At 49.5% G+C, this 17,125-nt stretch overlaps 1 protein-coding gene across 3 annotated transcripts in view; it reads left to right on the forward strand.

Moving 5' to 3' along the window:
* The window catches only part of MTMR14 (myotubularin related protein 14), a 45,276-nt gene that overhangs the window by 14,493 nt on the left and 13,658 nt on the right, over positions 1–17,125 (forward strand). For all 3 annotated transcript variants that reach the window (XM_043588028.1, XM_043588029.1, XM_043588030.1), the window contains exons 5-13: positions 49–109; positions 1,618–1,740; positions 3,031–3,104; positions 7,162–7,232; positions 8,042–8,116; positions 12,881–12,947; positions 14,211–14,296; positions 14,578–14,654; positions 14,917–14,953. In XM_043588028.1, the coding sequence (XP_043443963.1) occupies positions 49–109; positions 1,618–1,740; positions 3,031–3,104; positions 7,162–7,232; positions 8,042–8,116; positions 12,881–12,947; positions 14,211–14,296; positions 14,578–14,654; positions 14,917–14,953 (671 nt within the window). The remainder of the gene's footprint in view (positions 1–48; positions 110–1,617; positions 1,741–3,030; positions 3,105–7,161; positions 7,233–8,041; positions 8,117–12,880; positions 12,948–14,210; positions 14,297–14,577; positions 14,655–14,916; positions 14,954–17,125) is intronic.

The following is a 17,125-nucleotide window of genomic DNA, read 5'->3' on the forward strand; positions in this document are numbered from 1 at the left end:
GGAGGAGCCCCGTGCAACAGCCTTGGTGCTGACAGGTTTCTCTGGCAGGAGGTGCAGATGATGCCTGGGCAGATGCAGAGGACATCACAGAGGAGGACTGCGCTCTTCGGTCAGTGCCAGGTTGTTATGGGTCTGGGCTTATATTGGGGATGGGGTCAGTGACCATTAGTGGCCATTTTCATACCGATGGTGTATAATCACCACTGGTACAGGTGAGTGCATTGGTTCACTCCTGCCACTGCTAAATCCATGCCCCTGAAATAGAGTTGTTAAGGTACATCCCATAGCTTCCACCAGAGCTGATTTTATCGAATGCCTGAGGAGTCTCTCTCCATCCTACATAATATCCCAGCCCCAGGGTCCACAGGTCTGAGACAGGGTTCAGACATCTGTGTGTGTCTTCAAGCCCCATGGTTTCCAGGGGGTGGCCAGGGTGCTGACAGCCAACCTGCCAGATAACACACAGCACACCTGGTGCCAAGGCACAGGGCAAGGGCTGTGGTCCCCATGTGGGAGACTCAGAGACTAGACGTCCCACAGTTCATCAAGTTGTTATTGATGCCATAATAGAGCTTGATACAAAGAACTCTTTTAGACCCCCTTAAAGAGAGGAAATGGGTTGGTTCACATTCTTCCTGCCTCCTTTCCAAATGATTTTAGAAAATGACACCCAAGGATGTTTTGGAAAAGCTCCTTTGCATGGTCTGTACCCGTGGAAAGTCTTTAACTGGTGTCAAACATCTCTGGAATGCGCACAAGCACCCTAGTAAGATCAGCTGCCCCAAATCATGGCTTGGTGCATGAAAACTCATCTCACTATGCCCAGTTCTGCCTGTTAGTTCCAAGAGCAGCAACCCTGGCTTGTGCTCAAGAATGTTTGGCTCTTCCCCTGGGATCAGACGACCTCGGCCTCAGCCAGGCCGCCTTCCATAGCATACGCTGTTCTTGGCAAGGAGACTGCTGTGTACAGCAAAGCAGTGGGCATTAAAAAATTAATGGGGACTGTTTACTTGTTCCACTTTTGCCTTTATCTGTATGACTGATCAAAAGACAGCCTGGAGGATTAGGAAAAATTTTATCTCTCTGCTTCTTAGACCTGCTAAGTAGAGGGAATTCACCTGCTACTATTCCACGATCAGTTGATAAAATAACTCTCAAAAGTCCATCTCCCAACACGCATTTCACCCTGTTACATTATGAGAAAATCCTGTGGCTAAAAATGATCATAAATGGGAAAAAGGGTGGGTGGAGGGAGATAAACTCTAATGGAAGCTCAAAGACTCTATCAGCCACCAGCTTGCTGCTTTTTAGAACTCGGAGATTATCTTGAGTCTTCTGGCTTAATGTCAAGTAGTGCCCAAAAGCCCTTTCCCGGTTTTTGGCTGCCAATTGCTCCCCTTTGAAATGAGTCCCAGAGAGCAGAGTAATCTCTTAGAAAGTCACCTTCCCTGAAACCAGTTGTCCTGTCTTGGCCCTCCCTCTGTCTTCTGGAGAAGGGAAATAGAAGTTCTTACCAATGACATCTATACCTCCTTGAACACGCTCCCTACCCCCCACCCCCCAAACTTCTCTGAACAAATGTGTAGTACATCTTCTCCCCCTGGCTCTTTGTTTCAGAAGTTCCGACACACATCTTTTTGATAAGGTCAGAGGCTATGACATCAAGCTGCTTCGGTACCTGTCAGTCAAATACATCTGTGACCTGATGGTGGAGAACAAGAAGGTGAAGTTTGGTATGAAGTAAGTACAGGGCACCTGCTGCGAAATGGGCAGAAGTGATGTGTTCACAGCTTTTCAGGTCAGTGATGGTATATAGCAGTGACCAAAGGCTCACCACACGCTGGGCCGCATGCTGAGGGCTCTCTGTACATCTTCTAGCTGTATCTTCAAATGTTCTTGCAAGGCAGACTCTACTACCCCTCTCTTCCAGGTGAGAAACTGAAGCACAGAGAGGTTAAGTAACTTGCTCAAGGTCATGCAGATAATAACTGAGGCACCATGAGTCTCTAACCTGTGCTGTGCTGCCTCCTTCTCTTAAATACTCTTGAAGGTTTTTGCCTTGGTTCCAAGCTCTCGCCATCTCTGGTGGATTAGACTCTCTTTCTAAATGGAACAACAACAAAAATCAGCATGTGCCCAATTTTTATTTCACATATAGACTAAATCTTGATATCTGATAGGAGAGAACATTTGAAAATAATGAGGTGATGAGACTGTAGTTTTTCCCAACACTTTTTTTCATAATATTGACTCTTACTTATGTTGAGTTTGTCCTACAAAGTAGGGCATACTGAGGCCTTACAACTTAGCATTCTGTAGGTGCCTGAACATTCCCTTTGCCCTTCTTCCCTTCGTCTGTCATAATGCCCTAAGTCTTTCCCTGTCAGATGCCATTTGTCCGTCCTGTTTAGGAGTGTCATCAGTGAATATTGGAGAACACCAAAGAGGCCAGAGTCTCCCAAAAGGCCCCTTTGCACAGTGTCTCAGTTGCTTGCTCTTGGCTGACTCCCCATGCTGGGTCAGGGCAGCTGTGCTGTCCTCATTTGTGGGGCTTAGTGGGAAGCTTGTTCTGCTTATGGTTGCTGTCGAACTAGAGAGTAAAACCTCTCTTGCTTGAGAAGTGGAGTAGGGGGCAGAGAAGTTATATTTCTCGATTGTTCAAAGTAAGCACTGCTGAAGGAAATCATTCCTGATTCTGAAGAGTAGTTGTGGGTTTGCTTGTTTGTTTTTTATGTTTATTTATTTATTTATTTTTGAGAAAGAGACTGCAAGCGGGGTAAGGGCAGAGACAGAGGGAGACAGAATCCCAAGCAGGCTCCATGCTGTCAGCACAGAGCCCCCTATGCGGGGCTTGAACTCATTTACCATGAGGTGGTGACCTGAGACGAAATCAAGACGTACAACTGACTGAGCCACCCAGGCACCCCTGAAGAGTAGTTTAGCAAGAGGTTCATTTGATGTTGTAATTGCTCATTGGGGAATGGTGCGTATGTGTTGTGATGCCATAACACATTGTGTCCTGTCTTGTAGCGTAACCTCCTCCGAGAAGGTGGACAAAGCCCAGCGCTATGCCGACTTCACTCTCCTCTCCATCCCGTATCCAGGTAGGGAGCTCTTTTCTAGTCAAGTGTCAGAGGCCATTTGCAGTCCTTCTACACTTAGGTACATAGGCACCCGGGATCTTTCCCGGAACATCTTACATTGATCAGCATAGGACACTGAGAGTCTCACTCTTAAGCTCTCACACTTAGGGTAGGACACTGTCCCGGAAGGCACTTTCCACTCCAGGGATTGAGTCCTGGCTCAGGTACTACTACTACAACCTTGAGCGAGTTACTTCACCTCTCCAAGCCTCAGGTTTTCTCAGATGTCATTTGGAACTTGGAAAGGCTTAACTCAAGGTTTTGTTGTGAAGCTTAGATGAGATCGTGTGTGTCAAAGTGCCCTGTGCAGGTAAACTGCTATTTCAGCATAGAACAACGTTACTAGTGCTCTGTGTCAGCAGCTAATCACACTGCACTGGCCCATGTGGATGTGAACCTTTGAATGTCTGTCTTAGGGTGATCAAGTTATTTATGGAAATTGCCCCAGGTGAGGTCCTTCTGGTGATAAAGAACATAATTGCTCTGTCTCCAGTTTTACACGGTTGGTGGCCTCACCATGTTATAAGGCACTTTGGTGTACACAGAGCTAGCTGCGTTTGTCTCTGGTGCACAGATCTGCATACAACCTGTGGCCAGGGCAGTATTGTGTGCACTGGACGCTAAAGCTGTACTGGTCCAGCTGGTAACATTTAAGCTTTCTGACAGTACCTGCTTGTCCAGCAAGGGAGGCCAGAGAGCCCTAATGTCCGCACAAGACAGCAGCAAGTGTACTCTTTCTCCTTGAAATGTCTCGCCTACTTCTCAGTATCAGCATCTGCCTTCAGTTCTGCACTGGACCTTGTCTCCTCTTATTGGAGCCACATAGCCAATAGCAAGGTGGGCCCATGATGGCAGGTTGCTGTTCAGCCAGGTCTTCTCATTAGAACAACAAGTTAATCTAGTACTTGGCGGGAGAGGGTATCCTCACTGGTGTGAGCTGGTGGTATCCAAGCCACAACCTGTGATAGCTTGGCACTTTCACAGTGGCCTCCCCTGGAGTGTCACTTCACTCTTCTCTGCCAGCTTAGTGGTTAGTGCCATGCAGAGTGGGGCGTGAGTGCCAGCCATAGTACTGTGTGTCCTTGAACAAGTCCCTTAATCCTACTTATCACTGGCTTTATCCTCTCCATAAAATGAAGAGAATGGTGCTTATTTCATAGTGAAGTGCTGGACCCATCCCCGGCAGGTCCTCAGTAAACAGCAGGCTAAATCATGGGTACGTGGAGGAGAGGCTCAGGGAAGTTCCTCTTCTTGAAAGCCACTTTGGGTAGATGCAAACCGTCATGATGCTGCTGTGGGCTTGACAGTATCAGAGCCACGTTGTGACAGAAGTGTCCTACCCAGAGTGTCTGCGCTGGGGCTGTTAGCTCTAAAGCTCATTTTCAGACCTAGCTCTTGACCCCCAAGAGATGTCTTGGGGTCCACAGACCGAAGTACCCTGCTCAACAGGAAAGCTGTGTGAGGAACCAAGCATCACTTTCTTTTTTTATATTTCATTTCTAAGTAGAGCTGGGTTTAGAAAAAATAGTTTTGGTAAAAGTTTGCATACCACTGCTTCAGAACTGGAGCACAGTATCCTTTCTGCTGTAGTGAGGCAACCCGTTACCAGACTTCCGAAACGCTAACACCCTTCGATGCAGTTATGCAACAGACCACAAATGCAGCTAACGTGGGCCTGGGGATGTTCATCCCACTGTCTGTTTATACCAGCAGAATGCAAGAAACATTCTCCTTAGAGTGATGATGACATAGTCATAGAAATATTGCATACTCATAGAAAGATGCTTAAGACACCCAGCAGGACACAAAATTGTATAGTACGTCAGCAGTAGAAGGGGAAATGTGGTTACACGAAAGGGTGAGGAAGAAATATGCCAAAATGGTAAGACGATACAACCTGTGGATTTTCTCCCCCTGTTCTTGCCAAAGTATTTACATACTACATCTGGCAATTGGGTGTGTGTGTCTGTGGGAGGGAAGGAGAAAGGGACCAACAGAAACCAAAAAGCCAGAGGTGGGGAGGATGCTACCACACACCCAGGTGAGGAGCAGGAGAAGCACTTTTTACCTGCTATACTTGTGTTCTTGAATTTCTTTACAAGCCTGAATTACTTCATCTCAAGGAAAAGAAATAGTTAACCATTGACAAAACCCAGTCACAAACTGCAGTTTGTAGCTGTTCAAGGCATCTCAGCTGAGTCCTCTAATGACTGTGAGGCCACACAGGAAGTCCGATGCTGTCATTTCTAGCTCTGTCCAAGTAACTTGGGCTTGGACTGGCCCTTGAACAGGAGAAGTGTTCTGGAAACACTTCCTTCAGGACACCAAAATAGACTGAAAACTCCACAGCACAAGTCTGATTGGTTTTCGCCTTGAGTGAGTGGCTCTTCTCACCCCCGCTTTTGGTCCCATCCTTCTTGACTTTCAGTGGGTTTGGAAGTCTGTTCAGGTAATGAATGTCAGGCATTGCCTTGGGGACTGAATCTATTTTAATTCCATCCATTTCTCCCATGAAATTGCCTCTGCATCACAGGCTGGCCAGAGCTCAGCCAGAGCCTGCAGTATTGATTTGAGCAGGTCGAGTTTGGGAAAACAATCCTTCAAAGAAGCTCAGATAATTGGTGTCTTTTCTAAACCTGGGCTCATAATTCCAGGGCCTCTGTCTGATATTTATATTTCTCCTTTCTGCCAGTGAAGCATCCTGGAATAGGCTGGAGTGTTAGAGCTGAGGATTGTTTCCTGACTTCTCAGTCAGCAGCGAGGCCTGAGGGATTAGAGTGCAGAGAGCATGGGCCGTGTCTCCAGACTTTCCTCTCTGAAGGAACCCTTTCTGTCCTCCCTGGGGTGGCCTCCCACAGGAACTTGGCCCAAGAGTAGCTGGGGAAGTTCCATGTGAGTTTTTTTTGGCCTGTGGCCACCTCCACACAATTCAGACAACTGTTGGATTGCCTTTGGGGACCTCAGCAGACTTGCACCTGTGGCCGGAGGCGTGTGCGCTCCAGAGTTTGTATTGGTTCTGGTTGAGGAAGTGAGAATTACTTCAAGAAGCTACCTCAGAGTGCCTTCTCCCACTCTTGTGGCTTGGAGCCACAGCAGCCCCAGAATGCTTACTGTGCCGTGGCATACGAGCAAGCCTCATTCTCTTTGAGCCAAGCAGTTGAGTATAAGCTGCAGGGCTGGCACTGTGGGCTCTTCTCACAGTGGCATAGTCATAATAACAGTGTGCTGTCATCTGAAAGCCATTCGCACCAGTGCTTCCTAGGTGTTTTATATATATTGTTTCATTTCATCTCGAACCATTATACAAATGAAAAAATCAAGGCTGTTTGCAGTCACAGAGCTGAGTGAAAGGCTAAGATTTGAAACTGAGAATGTTGCTGAAGCCCTTTCTCTCCACTGTTCCTCTCTATATTCCTGAGGGCCTACCCTGGCGTGGTTTCTTTCAATTTCTCTAGAGAACGATTCAGAAAAGTACCTCTTGGCCAGGTTTGTTGGAAATGGAAATGTCTCGTGAGTACCTGTCACATTTCAGGCACTGTCTGTGGTCTTTTCCAGTATGTCCCTGGAGGCCTGTGATGTCAGTGTTAGAGAGAGTGACCCTCAGTAACTAGATAAGTGGCTGCAGAAAGTGCTGCCGGCACTCAGATTGTAAGCCATGCTTTGTTTGACGGCTGTTGGCGCTTCAGGGACATGTAGGACAAAGGGACCTAGGAGTAGGGAGAAGTGACCAATAACCACGGAGCCCAGATGGAGAGAGATAGATACAAAGAGGTGTGCAGGCAGTCAGTACCTCATCAGGAAGGCTTGTAGTCAGAAACCAAAGGAGTACTGGAGACTCATTCCCTAGCTGTCACCTGCCCGTGCTAGTGCTCACGCATATCAGCTGTGGCCTCAGATGGGGCTCACCAGCACGGAGAAGTGTGTGAGCTGGTGGTCACCTTGGTCCTTCAGCACTCAGGGCCCTCTCAGGAAACTGGATTAGCAAGGGTAATATCTTAACTCTGCCCTTCTTTTCCAGGCTGTGAATTTTTCAAGGAATATAAGGATCGAGATTACATGGCTGAAGGGCTCATTTTTAACTGGAAGCAGGTATGAGCAGTAACATTTATCAACTTAACATTTTTTTAAATGTTTATTTATTTTGAGAGAGCGCGCAGGGGAGGGGCAGAAGAAAAGAATCAAAAGCACAGAGCCCAATGTGGGGCGCCATCTCATGAACTTTGAGTTCATGACCTGAGCTGAAACCCAAGAGTCAGTTACTCAACCGACTGAGCCACTCGGGCGCCCCGATCTTAACATCTCTTTGCAAAGGGAGACCTGGAGAACAGCTTGCAGTCTTCTTGGAGAAAACAACTACCCTTTTCCTTTTTCTTCTCTTCCATGGATGAGTATCATTATTTTCTCTCCCTCTTTTCTTTGTATGTATATGTTTATATATATACATATTTTCATATATACTTTCATATATTTTTTTATATATACTTTCCTGTCCCCCTGTAATTTGTTTCTTCAAAGGATTTTTCAGGGACAAAATAGGAAATCTCTTTCCTGTCTGTTCCACCATCTGTGTAAAAAGTGAGACCAGCATTCTCTTCCTTTCCCAGTCAGCGGGAGCAGGCCACAGGAGGCTGCTGGATGCTGAATACAGATTCATCATGTCTGTCTCAGCAGCAGACACTAGAATGGCCCACTGAAAAGCTCCACTTGGAAGCACTAATCTGGTCCCTTTGATTTTAAAACTGTCACTTGCTGGGTAGCATAGGCATCTGGCCTGGAGAAGGCAAGCACTGTGGAAGGCCAGACTCTGGTAGACACACCTTCAGGGCCATGACCTTCCCTGTCACCATGGCTTCTTCGGGTGGCCGGCCTGCATCTCACAGGTGTCTTTCTGTCCCCAGGACTACGTCGATGCCCCACTGAGCATCCCCGATTTCCTGACTTGCTCTCTGAACATTGACTGGAGCCAATATCAGGTGAGGGGTCCAACTCGAGCAGGGTGGGATAGGGGAGGGGTACAGGGGGCCCTGGTACTGGCCCCAGAAGTCCTTCACGCAGATACCAGAAGGTCTGACTCGTGCCCTCTGACTTCTCACAGCCTGGGAAAGAAGGAACTGATTATCCATTTAACTCTCTCCTGATTTGCTCTTGGCCCAGAAAATCAAAGCTTTCTGATCATGACTCACTCAAAGATGTACATCCACCAGCAGGTTCTGTTTCCAGAGGACCTCATGGAGTCTGCTTTTCCAGCTCTGGTCTTTAGTGACTGTTTTTCATTTTTCCTTTTAAATGCATGTTCTGCCAGAGGAAGTGCAGAGCTGTCTGACCTCGTTTGATTATAGAAACTTTAAAATTATTTCCATTGTGCTGTCTCCCCTCTCACCATGGATGGAGCCCCAGTCTCCATGAATCCCTCTCTCTACGATGTTTAGCCCACTGTAGAAGCCCCAAAGGCCATCAGCAGTGTCCTTGCCACTTGCTTCAGCCGAGACCACTATCCTTGCTCTTGCCACTGCCTTCCCTGCATCTGTTCCTTCTACCTGGCTGCCACTTCGTCACCTCCTCTTATCTGGATGACACAGTGCCTTTAGGATTCTGCTCCAGTGTCTACTCCAGGAAGACTTCCCTGATGTACCTCCTCTCCCCTCTCCCCAGAGGGTTGGATGCCTGTATCTGCATCCCCTTTTACCCTGAGTATGTCTGTCATGGAATTTTCCACTGAACTGTAGTCACCGATTTAGAGACCTGCTTCTCCATCTCCAATAGACTGAGCTTCAGGAGGATGGGAAGCCATAGCTTGTGCATCCCCAGCACAGAAACTGGCATGGAGCCTAGAGCCGGAAAGGCCAAGCCAGTGAATACCCAGAAAACATTCTGTTTCCCTCCCTTTTTTCTGTGCTCCCAGGTCTGGCCAGTTCCCATCCAGCCTTCAGATCTCCCTCTGTCTGAGAGGCCCAGCTCACCTGGTAGGCAGCTGTGTACTCCCATATCACCGTGGGCTCTGTTGTCCTAGACAGACTGAGTGGCCAAAGGAACCCGCACTTTTCCTTCTAAATTTGTTGTATGCAGAGGTGCCGGATAGGCCCTACCCCGGGCCACCCTTACTCTCTTTTCTGGCACTGTTGTTTCTCCTTGGGCACAAACTGGGTCTGTTGAACTACTTACTTAAACAAATAAGGTGCGAATGTACGGGTTTGATGTGTTGATACTGCCAGGGGTATATGTCTGTTCAGGAAGGTGTCCTGTGCATCTGAGGAGGAGCTCTGCTTAGTAGGTGGAGGCATTGGATTCAGGCTGCAGCTCACCCGGCCCTTCTCTCACCACTTCGTGGCTTTGAGCAAGTGGCCTCACTGTCCTCTACAAGTGGAGCTGACAGCGCCTGTTTCAGAGTTGTGGCGAGGTTCAAGTATGATCACAGTGTGAAAGTGGCCTCTTAACTGAAATGCCAGACCAACTTTAATGATGATAATTAAGAAGTAGGCTGCTAGCTTGTTAACTTGAGAGAGTGAACACTAATAAAATCCTGGGCACAAAAAGTAGGCAGGCAGGGCATTTTCCCGCGATGCCTGCCTCTCCAGTATTGCTCAGACCCTGAGTCTCACTGGTCCTCCTACCATCCTCTTCCTCAGTCCATATGTAGGCTCAGCCCTGTCTGCCCCTTCAGCACGAGTGTCAGGACTCCCTGTTACTCCTCCTTACCTCCCCAGGTGATCTTGTCTGCCATCCACTCTGTTACCCCCTGCTAGGTCACCACGCCCGGAACTCTGGGCCAGGCCTTTCTTGGGGATCCACACCTACATCACCTCTTACAAGTGTCCTTTCAGGCAACACCCTAAATGCAGGATTCCTGAAATGGAATTGGCTACAACCCACAGCATCCCCCGGCCATCCACCACTTACCCAGATACTCAAAGTTGAAACTTGGGGGGTTTTCCTCCCACCTCCATTGCCAGGGTCATCGGTTCTATAAATCTCTGCCCCTGGTGAAACTCTCCAGACCTTGCCTCCATCTGTTGTACCACTAAGCCTAGTCCAGGCCCCGTCATCTCCTGGCATCTCACATCTGAGTGGGGCCACCCTGAGGCGGGACTAGAAATCGTGAACGTAAAGCACTTGAGTAGGGCCTGGTAGATAGCAGTACTCAAATGATGGTCAAAGGTCATTATTGTCACCCCTTCCTTAGAATGTGCCACTGACTTTCCCATTTTCCTCAGAGTACAGTCCAGTGACCCTTATGTGGGCTGCTCAGCTCCACACAGTTCAGCCTTGTTCTGGTGACTAGCCGTCCTCTCCCTCTTCTCCTCCAGTCACACTGGCCTCCTTTTAGCCCCTTAGAGAAGAGTGTTCTCCTGGTTTGCGCACGCTGTTCCCTCTGACAGAAACACTTGTCTCCTTTCCCTTCCCTCTTATATGGATGTCACCACCTTCAGGAAGCTTCCCTCCTGATCCCCATGGATCATGCTACGCTCAACTTGCTGGCTGGTTATATGGTCCTGCAGGATCCTACAGGTGCCTTTTAGTCAGCACACTGGCGGCAGTTCTCCTTGTCTTCCCTCTCCTGCAGCCCTGTTGGGGCCCAGGCCATCATGGACCCTGCTGTTTGCCGGGGAGGGGCCCTCAGTTCGTGTTCACAAGTGTGGGAACACTTCTGGCAGTACATGTTTTGGTGTTGCTGCCCTCCACATAACCAGATTGAATTCCTTAGAGGTGTGCTCATTGTTTCTGGGCTGCAAGGCCCCTTCCAGTGCCTGCTTCTCCTCAAGCTGGAGCCTGACCATGAATAGAGAGGTAACATTCTACTCCTCATCCCAAAGCACTAAGCCTTGAGGATGCAAAGGATTCCAAAACCGCCTCCGCCCTCACTAGGCTCAGTCTAGGAAAAGAGGCAAAACATAACCGTCACCTGGGCAGCAGAGGTATTGATCTATGGCTGCTGAAGACTCAATAGAACATAACAGGGGTGGGCTTTTGAAGGATGAGTAAGAGTTTGCCAGCCATGGGGAAGAGTACTCCAAGCATAGACACATAAGCAGTGGCATGGTGCTCCGCTCTATCCCCAGAGACTTTTTCATGGAGCGCTTAGGAAGAGAGTCCCCGTAGTATATAGCACGTGACTGCAAAGGTGACTCTGGCAGGGCTGGGTTCTGCCCCAGCTCAGATGAGCTATAGGACTTTGGGCCTCTACCAACCCAGAGCTCCCCCTCCCCCCCTCCAGCCTCTGGTTCCTACCCCAGCACTGGGCACAGTGAATCTGCTGCCTCTCCCTGGTCATTGGTATCCCCTTCCGGTAGCCACCGTAGTTACCAGAGCTCTGCAGGCTACAGCCCTGGGTCACTTCCTGCCTTCTGGCTGCTGCAGTCTTCCCCGGCTTACCTGACCTCCCCGGACTTTGTGCTGTTGCATAGCTCCTGCCTCCTCCCTTCCCCCTCCTGCTTTTCCTCACCCACAAGAATCAACAGCTCAGGGGCGCCTGGGTGGCGCAGTCGGTTAAGCGTCCAACTTCAGCCAGGTCACGATCTCGCGGTCCGTGAGTTCGAGCCCTGCGTCGGGCTCTGGGCTGATGGCTCAGAGCCTGGAGCCTGTTTCAGATTCTGTGTCTCCCTCTCTCTCTGCCCCTCCCCCATTCATGCTCTGTCTCTCTCTGTCCCAAAAATAAATAAACATTGAAAAAAAAAATTTTTTTTAAAAGAATCAACAGCTCAGAGGAAGTCTGTTGGCAATGGTATGTATGACAGGTTGAGCCAGATGAGTGACAAGACCCCTGTGCTGCTACGGGTAGCAACTTTATTAGTGCAGTGCTGCAAGCGACCATCTCAAGAGCTGCTGAAAGTGGGTCAGAGCTCTCCAGGGGCTGTGGAGGGTCAGGTAAATGAGCCTGTTTTAAATTCCTGGGAAAACCATTATGGTTACAGGTGCCATGTTCACCCTCCCCCAGGAAGTGCTTTCTCACTGGCACTTGCTGCCCTCTCCACATAGCCCCAGAACAATGATACGTAGTTGTGTTAGGAGGCTTCCCCCAGCTAGGGGAACGGGCACTCAGAATCGGGTCAGGCCCTCCCATGGAATTCCAGATTCCAGTAGACTGTTTCTCAGAGCGTCTGGTTTGGACCTTTTGCTTGGGCTAGAACAGAAGTTCCCATCTCTTTGCAGTTTTTCTTATATTTCATCTCCCACCTCATGGACCTCCTGTATTAAAAGATCTTGTCTGCCAAACAGACTATACTTATTACTCATCAAAGGACAGAGTTTGCAGTGAATAGCAGTAAAACATGAAAGCCACATGGTCGATGAGACGGTTGATATTTTCTCTGATGTCATCATGGGTGAAAGAATGGCTCTTTGCGTTTGGCAGCAGTGGTTGTAGGCTCAGGCTCTTTGTTTGCTGCCACCAACTCCGTGGAAAGCCGTGCTGGGAGCCCAGGGCTTAGAGGAGGCTAACGTGTAGCTGCTGCTGGGTGTGGGGCTGTGAGTTGCCCAGGCCCCTGCGTGGCTTCCCATCCCTCACCATCACATCGTGGTAGAGCACAGGGTGATGGTGGCCCACAGGGTAAGGGTGCAGGGAGAGACCTCTTGGAGTGGGGAGTGAAATGTCAGATTATCTGGGATTTAGGGCCTGTGGACAGTGACCAAGATCCTGGGTCTTGTTGCCTCAGAATAACTATTGGATTTTATTTTTCAAATCCGTTGAATTCCCTGAGTTAAATATCAATACCAAGAGACCTTTTATCATTCTTCAACAGAGTTGGGACCTGGTGCAACAAACACAAAACTACCTGAAACTGCTGCTTTCCATAATTAACAGCGACGGTGAGTCTGCCTCTGTGTGAACTCTCAAGCCATTGGACCTTCTGGGTATTCCCAGGTCATGATACTGTGAACATGTTTGTTGGGGTCACACACCTACCTTTTGCTTTATGGGAAAAGGATTTGGGGATTCCCCTGTCCATTGGCATCCTTGTTCCTCTTCCCCAAAACCTTAGAAAACTACATTGTGCACTACTTACCATCTGAACTACACACAGTGTTTCTACACTAAGGGCAGCTGACCTTTGATCATCAGTGTTGTGTGTGGGGTCAGAAATGCCTCTTCTAATTCAGAAAGATGAGAGAAAAATCAGTCCTGGTTTCTTACTGGGCACACACAAAAGTCCCTAGAGGGCGTGTTCTCCAGATGGTACTCCAGGCGGCTTGGCTGTTGTGATTGGTTGGGTCTGTCATGCTCAGTGTCTCTAGGGTGGGCTGGTGGACTCATTGATACCAGTCAAGACTTCTGTGGGGTTGCTCTTGCTCAAACAAGTAAAAACATGTTGCTTATATAACCAAGAAAGCCCCACAGCAGAGCCAGGTGCCTAAGAAATGTCACAAAGAATCTCCTTGTTTCTCAAACCCACTCTCCTTGTTTCTGGTTAGCTTCATGGCTGGCACCCATTCTTGACTTGTATCCTGCCATCTTACCTCCCCTGAAGAGAGAGCGAGCCTCTGTCCCAGAGCTCATGCTCATTGGCCCAGTTTGGGTCAAGTGCCCATCCTTGAACCAGTCACTGTGGCCAGGTGTACAAAAAAGTCATACCAGCCTCTGGAATTAGGCAGTGGTTCTCTACCTGGGCAGTACTGCCCCTCAAGGGGACCTCTGGAGAGGTGGCTGTTGTAGGAATTGGAGAAAGCCTGCTAGCATTTAGTGGGTCCTTAGCCAAGGATCCCAAATGTCCTGTAGTTCCTGGGAAAGCCCTGCACAGTGAAGAATCGTCTTCCCTCAGAGTACCTGTAGGGCCCCAGGTGGGGAGTTGCAGACCAGCCTCACCTAAAAGACCTGCTTGAGCAGCATTGCTTTCTAAGAAGTACCTAGAAAGATAGCCACAAGAAAGAAGAAATGCTGTGTACAGAGACAAGTGCCTATCACCCACCCCTTTCCAGAACTAGGTTGGAGACGAATCTTGGAGAGGCCCACCAGGAAGAAGGAGAGTAGGGCTAGCCTGGCTTTCTGACACTAGGCCAGGGCGGGAGCATGTCCCCTACTCATCCACTCATATGCTTTTCTTCTGGGCCTCCTGTTGTGTGGTTCCTGAGTAGATGACAGCGGGCTGCTGGTACACTGTATCTCGGGCTGGGACCGGACACCACTCTTCATCTCTCTCCTGCGCCTTTCCTTGTGGGCTGTGAGTATGGATGGGCTGGGCTGTGGAGTCAGGGAGCTTTCAGAGGCCATCTACCAAGATCTACCCTTTGGGAGAATTAGGACTGTCTCCAGAAAATCGAGATTTGGAGTGAGGGACCCCAAGTGTTGAGAGCAAGTGCTGGGTTCAACACTGTTCTTGGGGCTTTGGGGCAGCCTGGTTGTCACTGCGTCTGTGGTTGCAGTTCAGCTTCTGAGACAAGGAGGGGGCTTTATCGTGGGGGTCACCTTTCTAAACTTGGCGGTCTCTCTGGTTTCTTCCAGGATGGGCTTATCCACACATCCCTAAAGCCTGCTGAGATCCTCTACCTGACTGTGGCCTACGACTGGTTCCTCTTCGGGTAAGCCTTTGGGGAATGTCAGGTTGTTGGGTGGGGGCAGTGCCTTGGGAACTGCGTTTCCAAGTGTATTTGGGTGTGGTGGCTTGTGTGACAGGGCTAGAGGTGAAGACATCCCTCCTCTTTGGGGAAGCCTGAAGGTGCTTGTTAGGCCCCACCTGAGGTTGTAGTGCCAAAGCCAGGGTCTCCCCACTGTGACTGCAGTCCCCCTTTGACCTCCTGTCATGGCGCTGCTCTCTTTGACCTCCTCACCTTCTTGTTTCAGGCACATGTTGGTAGATCGGCTCAGCAAAGGAGAGGAGGTGGGTACTATGAGTAAACACCTGGGCCCTGAGACCATTAGCGTGACTTCTGTTTGGTGTCCACACAGAGGGAGCAGTTCCTTGCTCCATTGTGTAGGGATCGGGCAGCACGGCCCGAAAAGCACCAGCACTATAGCCCCAGTCCTGACCCTCTGTTCTTCTCCCTGAGGTAGAGATAAGACATTTGCCCATATGGCTGCAATCACTTCATCTGTCAGTTCTCTTCCCCTTGCTTTTGCTGCCATTTTTCTTATGGGTGACCTTGTTTTCTGCACTCAATTATGGAACCAAGTTACAAGCTTTTCCTTGGCCCCTCAGCCCTACAGCTACAACCCAGAGGCTCTTTCCTGTCTCTTTTCCTCATCACACCCAGTCAGCAGCTTTGAAGCCCCAGGGCCAGCCGACTAAGCAGAGTCTTGCCCAACTGCTTACCACCACCCCAGGCCCAGACCAGGCACAGCCAGCAGAGCTCCAGGGTTCCCTTACTCTCTGGGTGCCGTCCCTTCTTTCCCTCTCTGTCGTCTCCACACCCCATCCTTTTCTGCTTTTTGCAGTCTTTGCCTCTTTGGTGGGCTTGTTTTTCAGCCTGTTTGCCCAGCGCACAGACCGGGAGTCAGACCCGAGTTTGAACCCTGGTTTTCCCACCTATTACCTGGTGACCTTGAGTAATGTGATTAACCTTGGGTCTCCTGGTGTTAATTGTGCTGCCTCACAAAGAGAATGAGTCTAGGTGCCCAGTGTGGGAGCTGTCACACAGCGTTAGCGCTTTCTTTTCTGCCCCCTGTCCACCCACCCCCCTTTTCCTGAAACGTCTTTCTCACCCTCCTGAGGCTGCCTTCTTTCCAAGCATCTTATCTTGTGCCTCCTCCTTTTGTTCCTCCCTCTCAGCGGCTCCTCTCCCCTTCCAGATCTCTTCTTCTGAGTGCTTATCGCATCTGCCAGGGCTGCAGAGCTCATAAGCCTGTTCCTCAGAGGCCTCCATGAACTCTGTCAGAGGCGGTGACTTTGGCATTGAAATTGGCACATAAAGCCCCTTTGCAGCCTGTCATTTTGAGACTCACTGGTGCTCCAGAGCATTCTGCACACCACACCATCTCCCTCACCCCCAAAGGAAGGCAGATTCTGCCTTCAGAAACTGGACAGTGGATGAGGCTGAGCCCAGCAGGGTCTGGATTCAGACCCTGGCCATCTCTCAGCATAAACAAGAGGGTCTTCTCAGCTGGGAGGGTCAGTTTTCAGGGTGTGGGCTTTTTTTTTTTTTTTTTAATGTTTTAACATTTATTCATTTTTGAGAGACAGAGCATGAGTGGAGGAGGGGCAAAGAGAGAGGGAGACACAGAATCTGAAGGAGGCTCCAGGCTCCAAGCTGCAGCACAGAGCCCGATGTGGGGCTCAAACTCATGGACTGTGAAATCATGACCTGAGCTGAAGTCAGATGCTCAACCAACTGAGCCACCCAAGCATGCCTGGGCTTTTCCCTTACCCCAACCAGACACTCCAGACACTGATGCTTTAAAACAAACAAAAAAACAAAACCTAGGGGCCTCTTAAACAGCACTCTGTCCTTGTCTCCAGCCCTCGAGGTTCACAGCGTACTGGCATATTAAAGACTTTAAAAAAGAGTCTGTGGTGAAGACACCTATTTAATTTTATGTAACACACATTTTCATACTGACCCCACCTGGGTACCTGCCCTCCCTTTTTGGTGGTGGAGGTGGGGGTTGTTTGTTTGAGGAAATCGTCTGGGGTTCTGGGATAGTGTGTGGGTGTTTATCTGAGTGAGGGTTTGATGGGCCACACCTTTCGGAGTCACTGTGGAGTTTATTTAAAAAGTGCAGAGACTGCGTTTTTTTAAACATTTGTTTATTTTGAGAGAGCGCGCGCATGCGTATGCAAGCAGAGGGGAGGGGCAGAGAGAGGGAGAGAGAGAGAATCCCAAGCAGGCTCTGCACTGTCACCTCAGGGCAGAGCCTGACAAGGGGCTCGAACTCATGAACCGTGAGATCAGGACCTGAGTGGAAATCAAGAGTCAGCTGCTCAACCGACTGAGCCACCCAGGCGCCCCGCCCCCAGAGACTGCCTTTGTGCACTTCATGGAGGCCCATTTGACTAGGGCACTGGCTGGAAAGGAAGAGAGGGAATTTGCCCAGAGTGGTGGGGATGCAGCTAGAG

This window comes from Prionailurus bengalensis, chromosome A2 (assembly GCF_016509475.1).
Source record: "Prionailurus bengalensis isolate Pbe53 chromosome A2, Fcat_Pben_1.1_paternal_pri, whole genome shotgun sequence".
NCBI classification, from domain to species: Eukaryota; Metazoa; Chordata; class Mammalia; order Carnivora; family Felidae; genus Prionailurus; species Prionailurus bengalensis.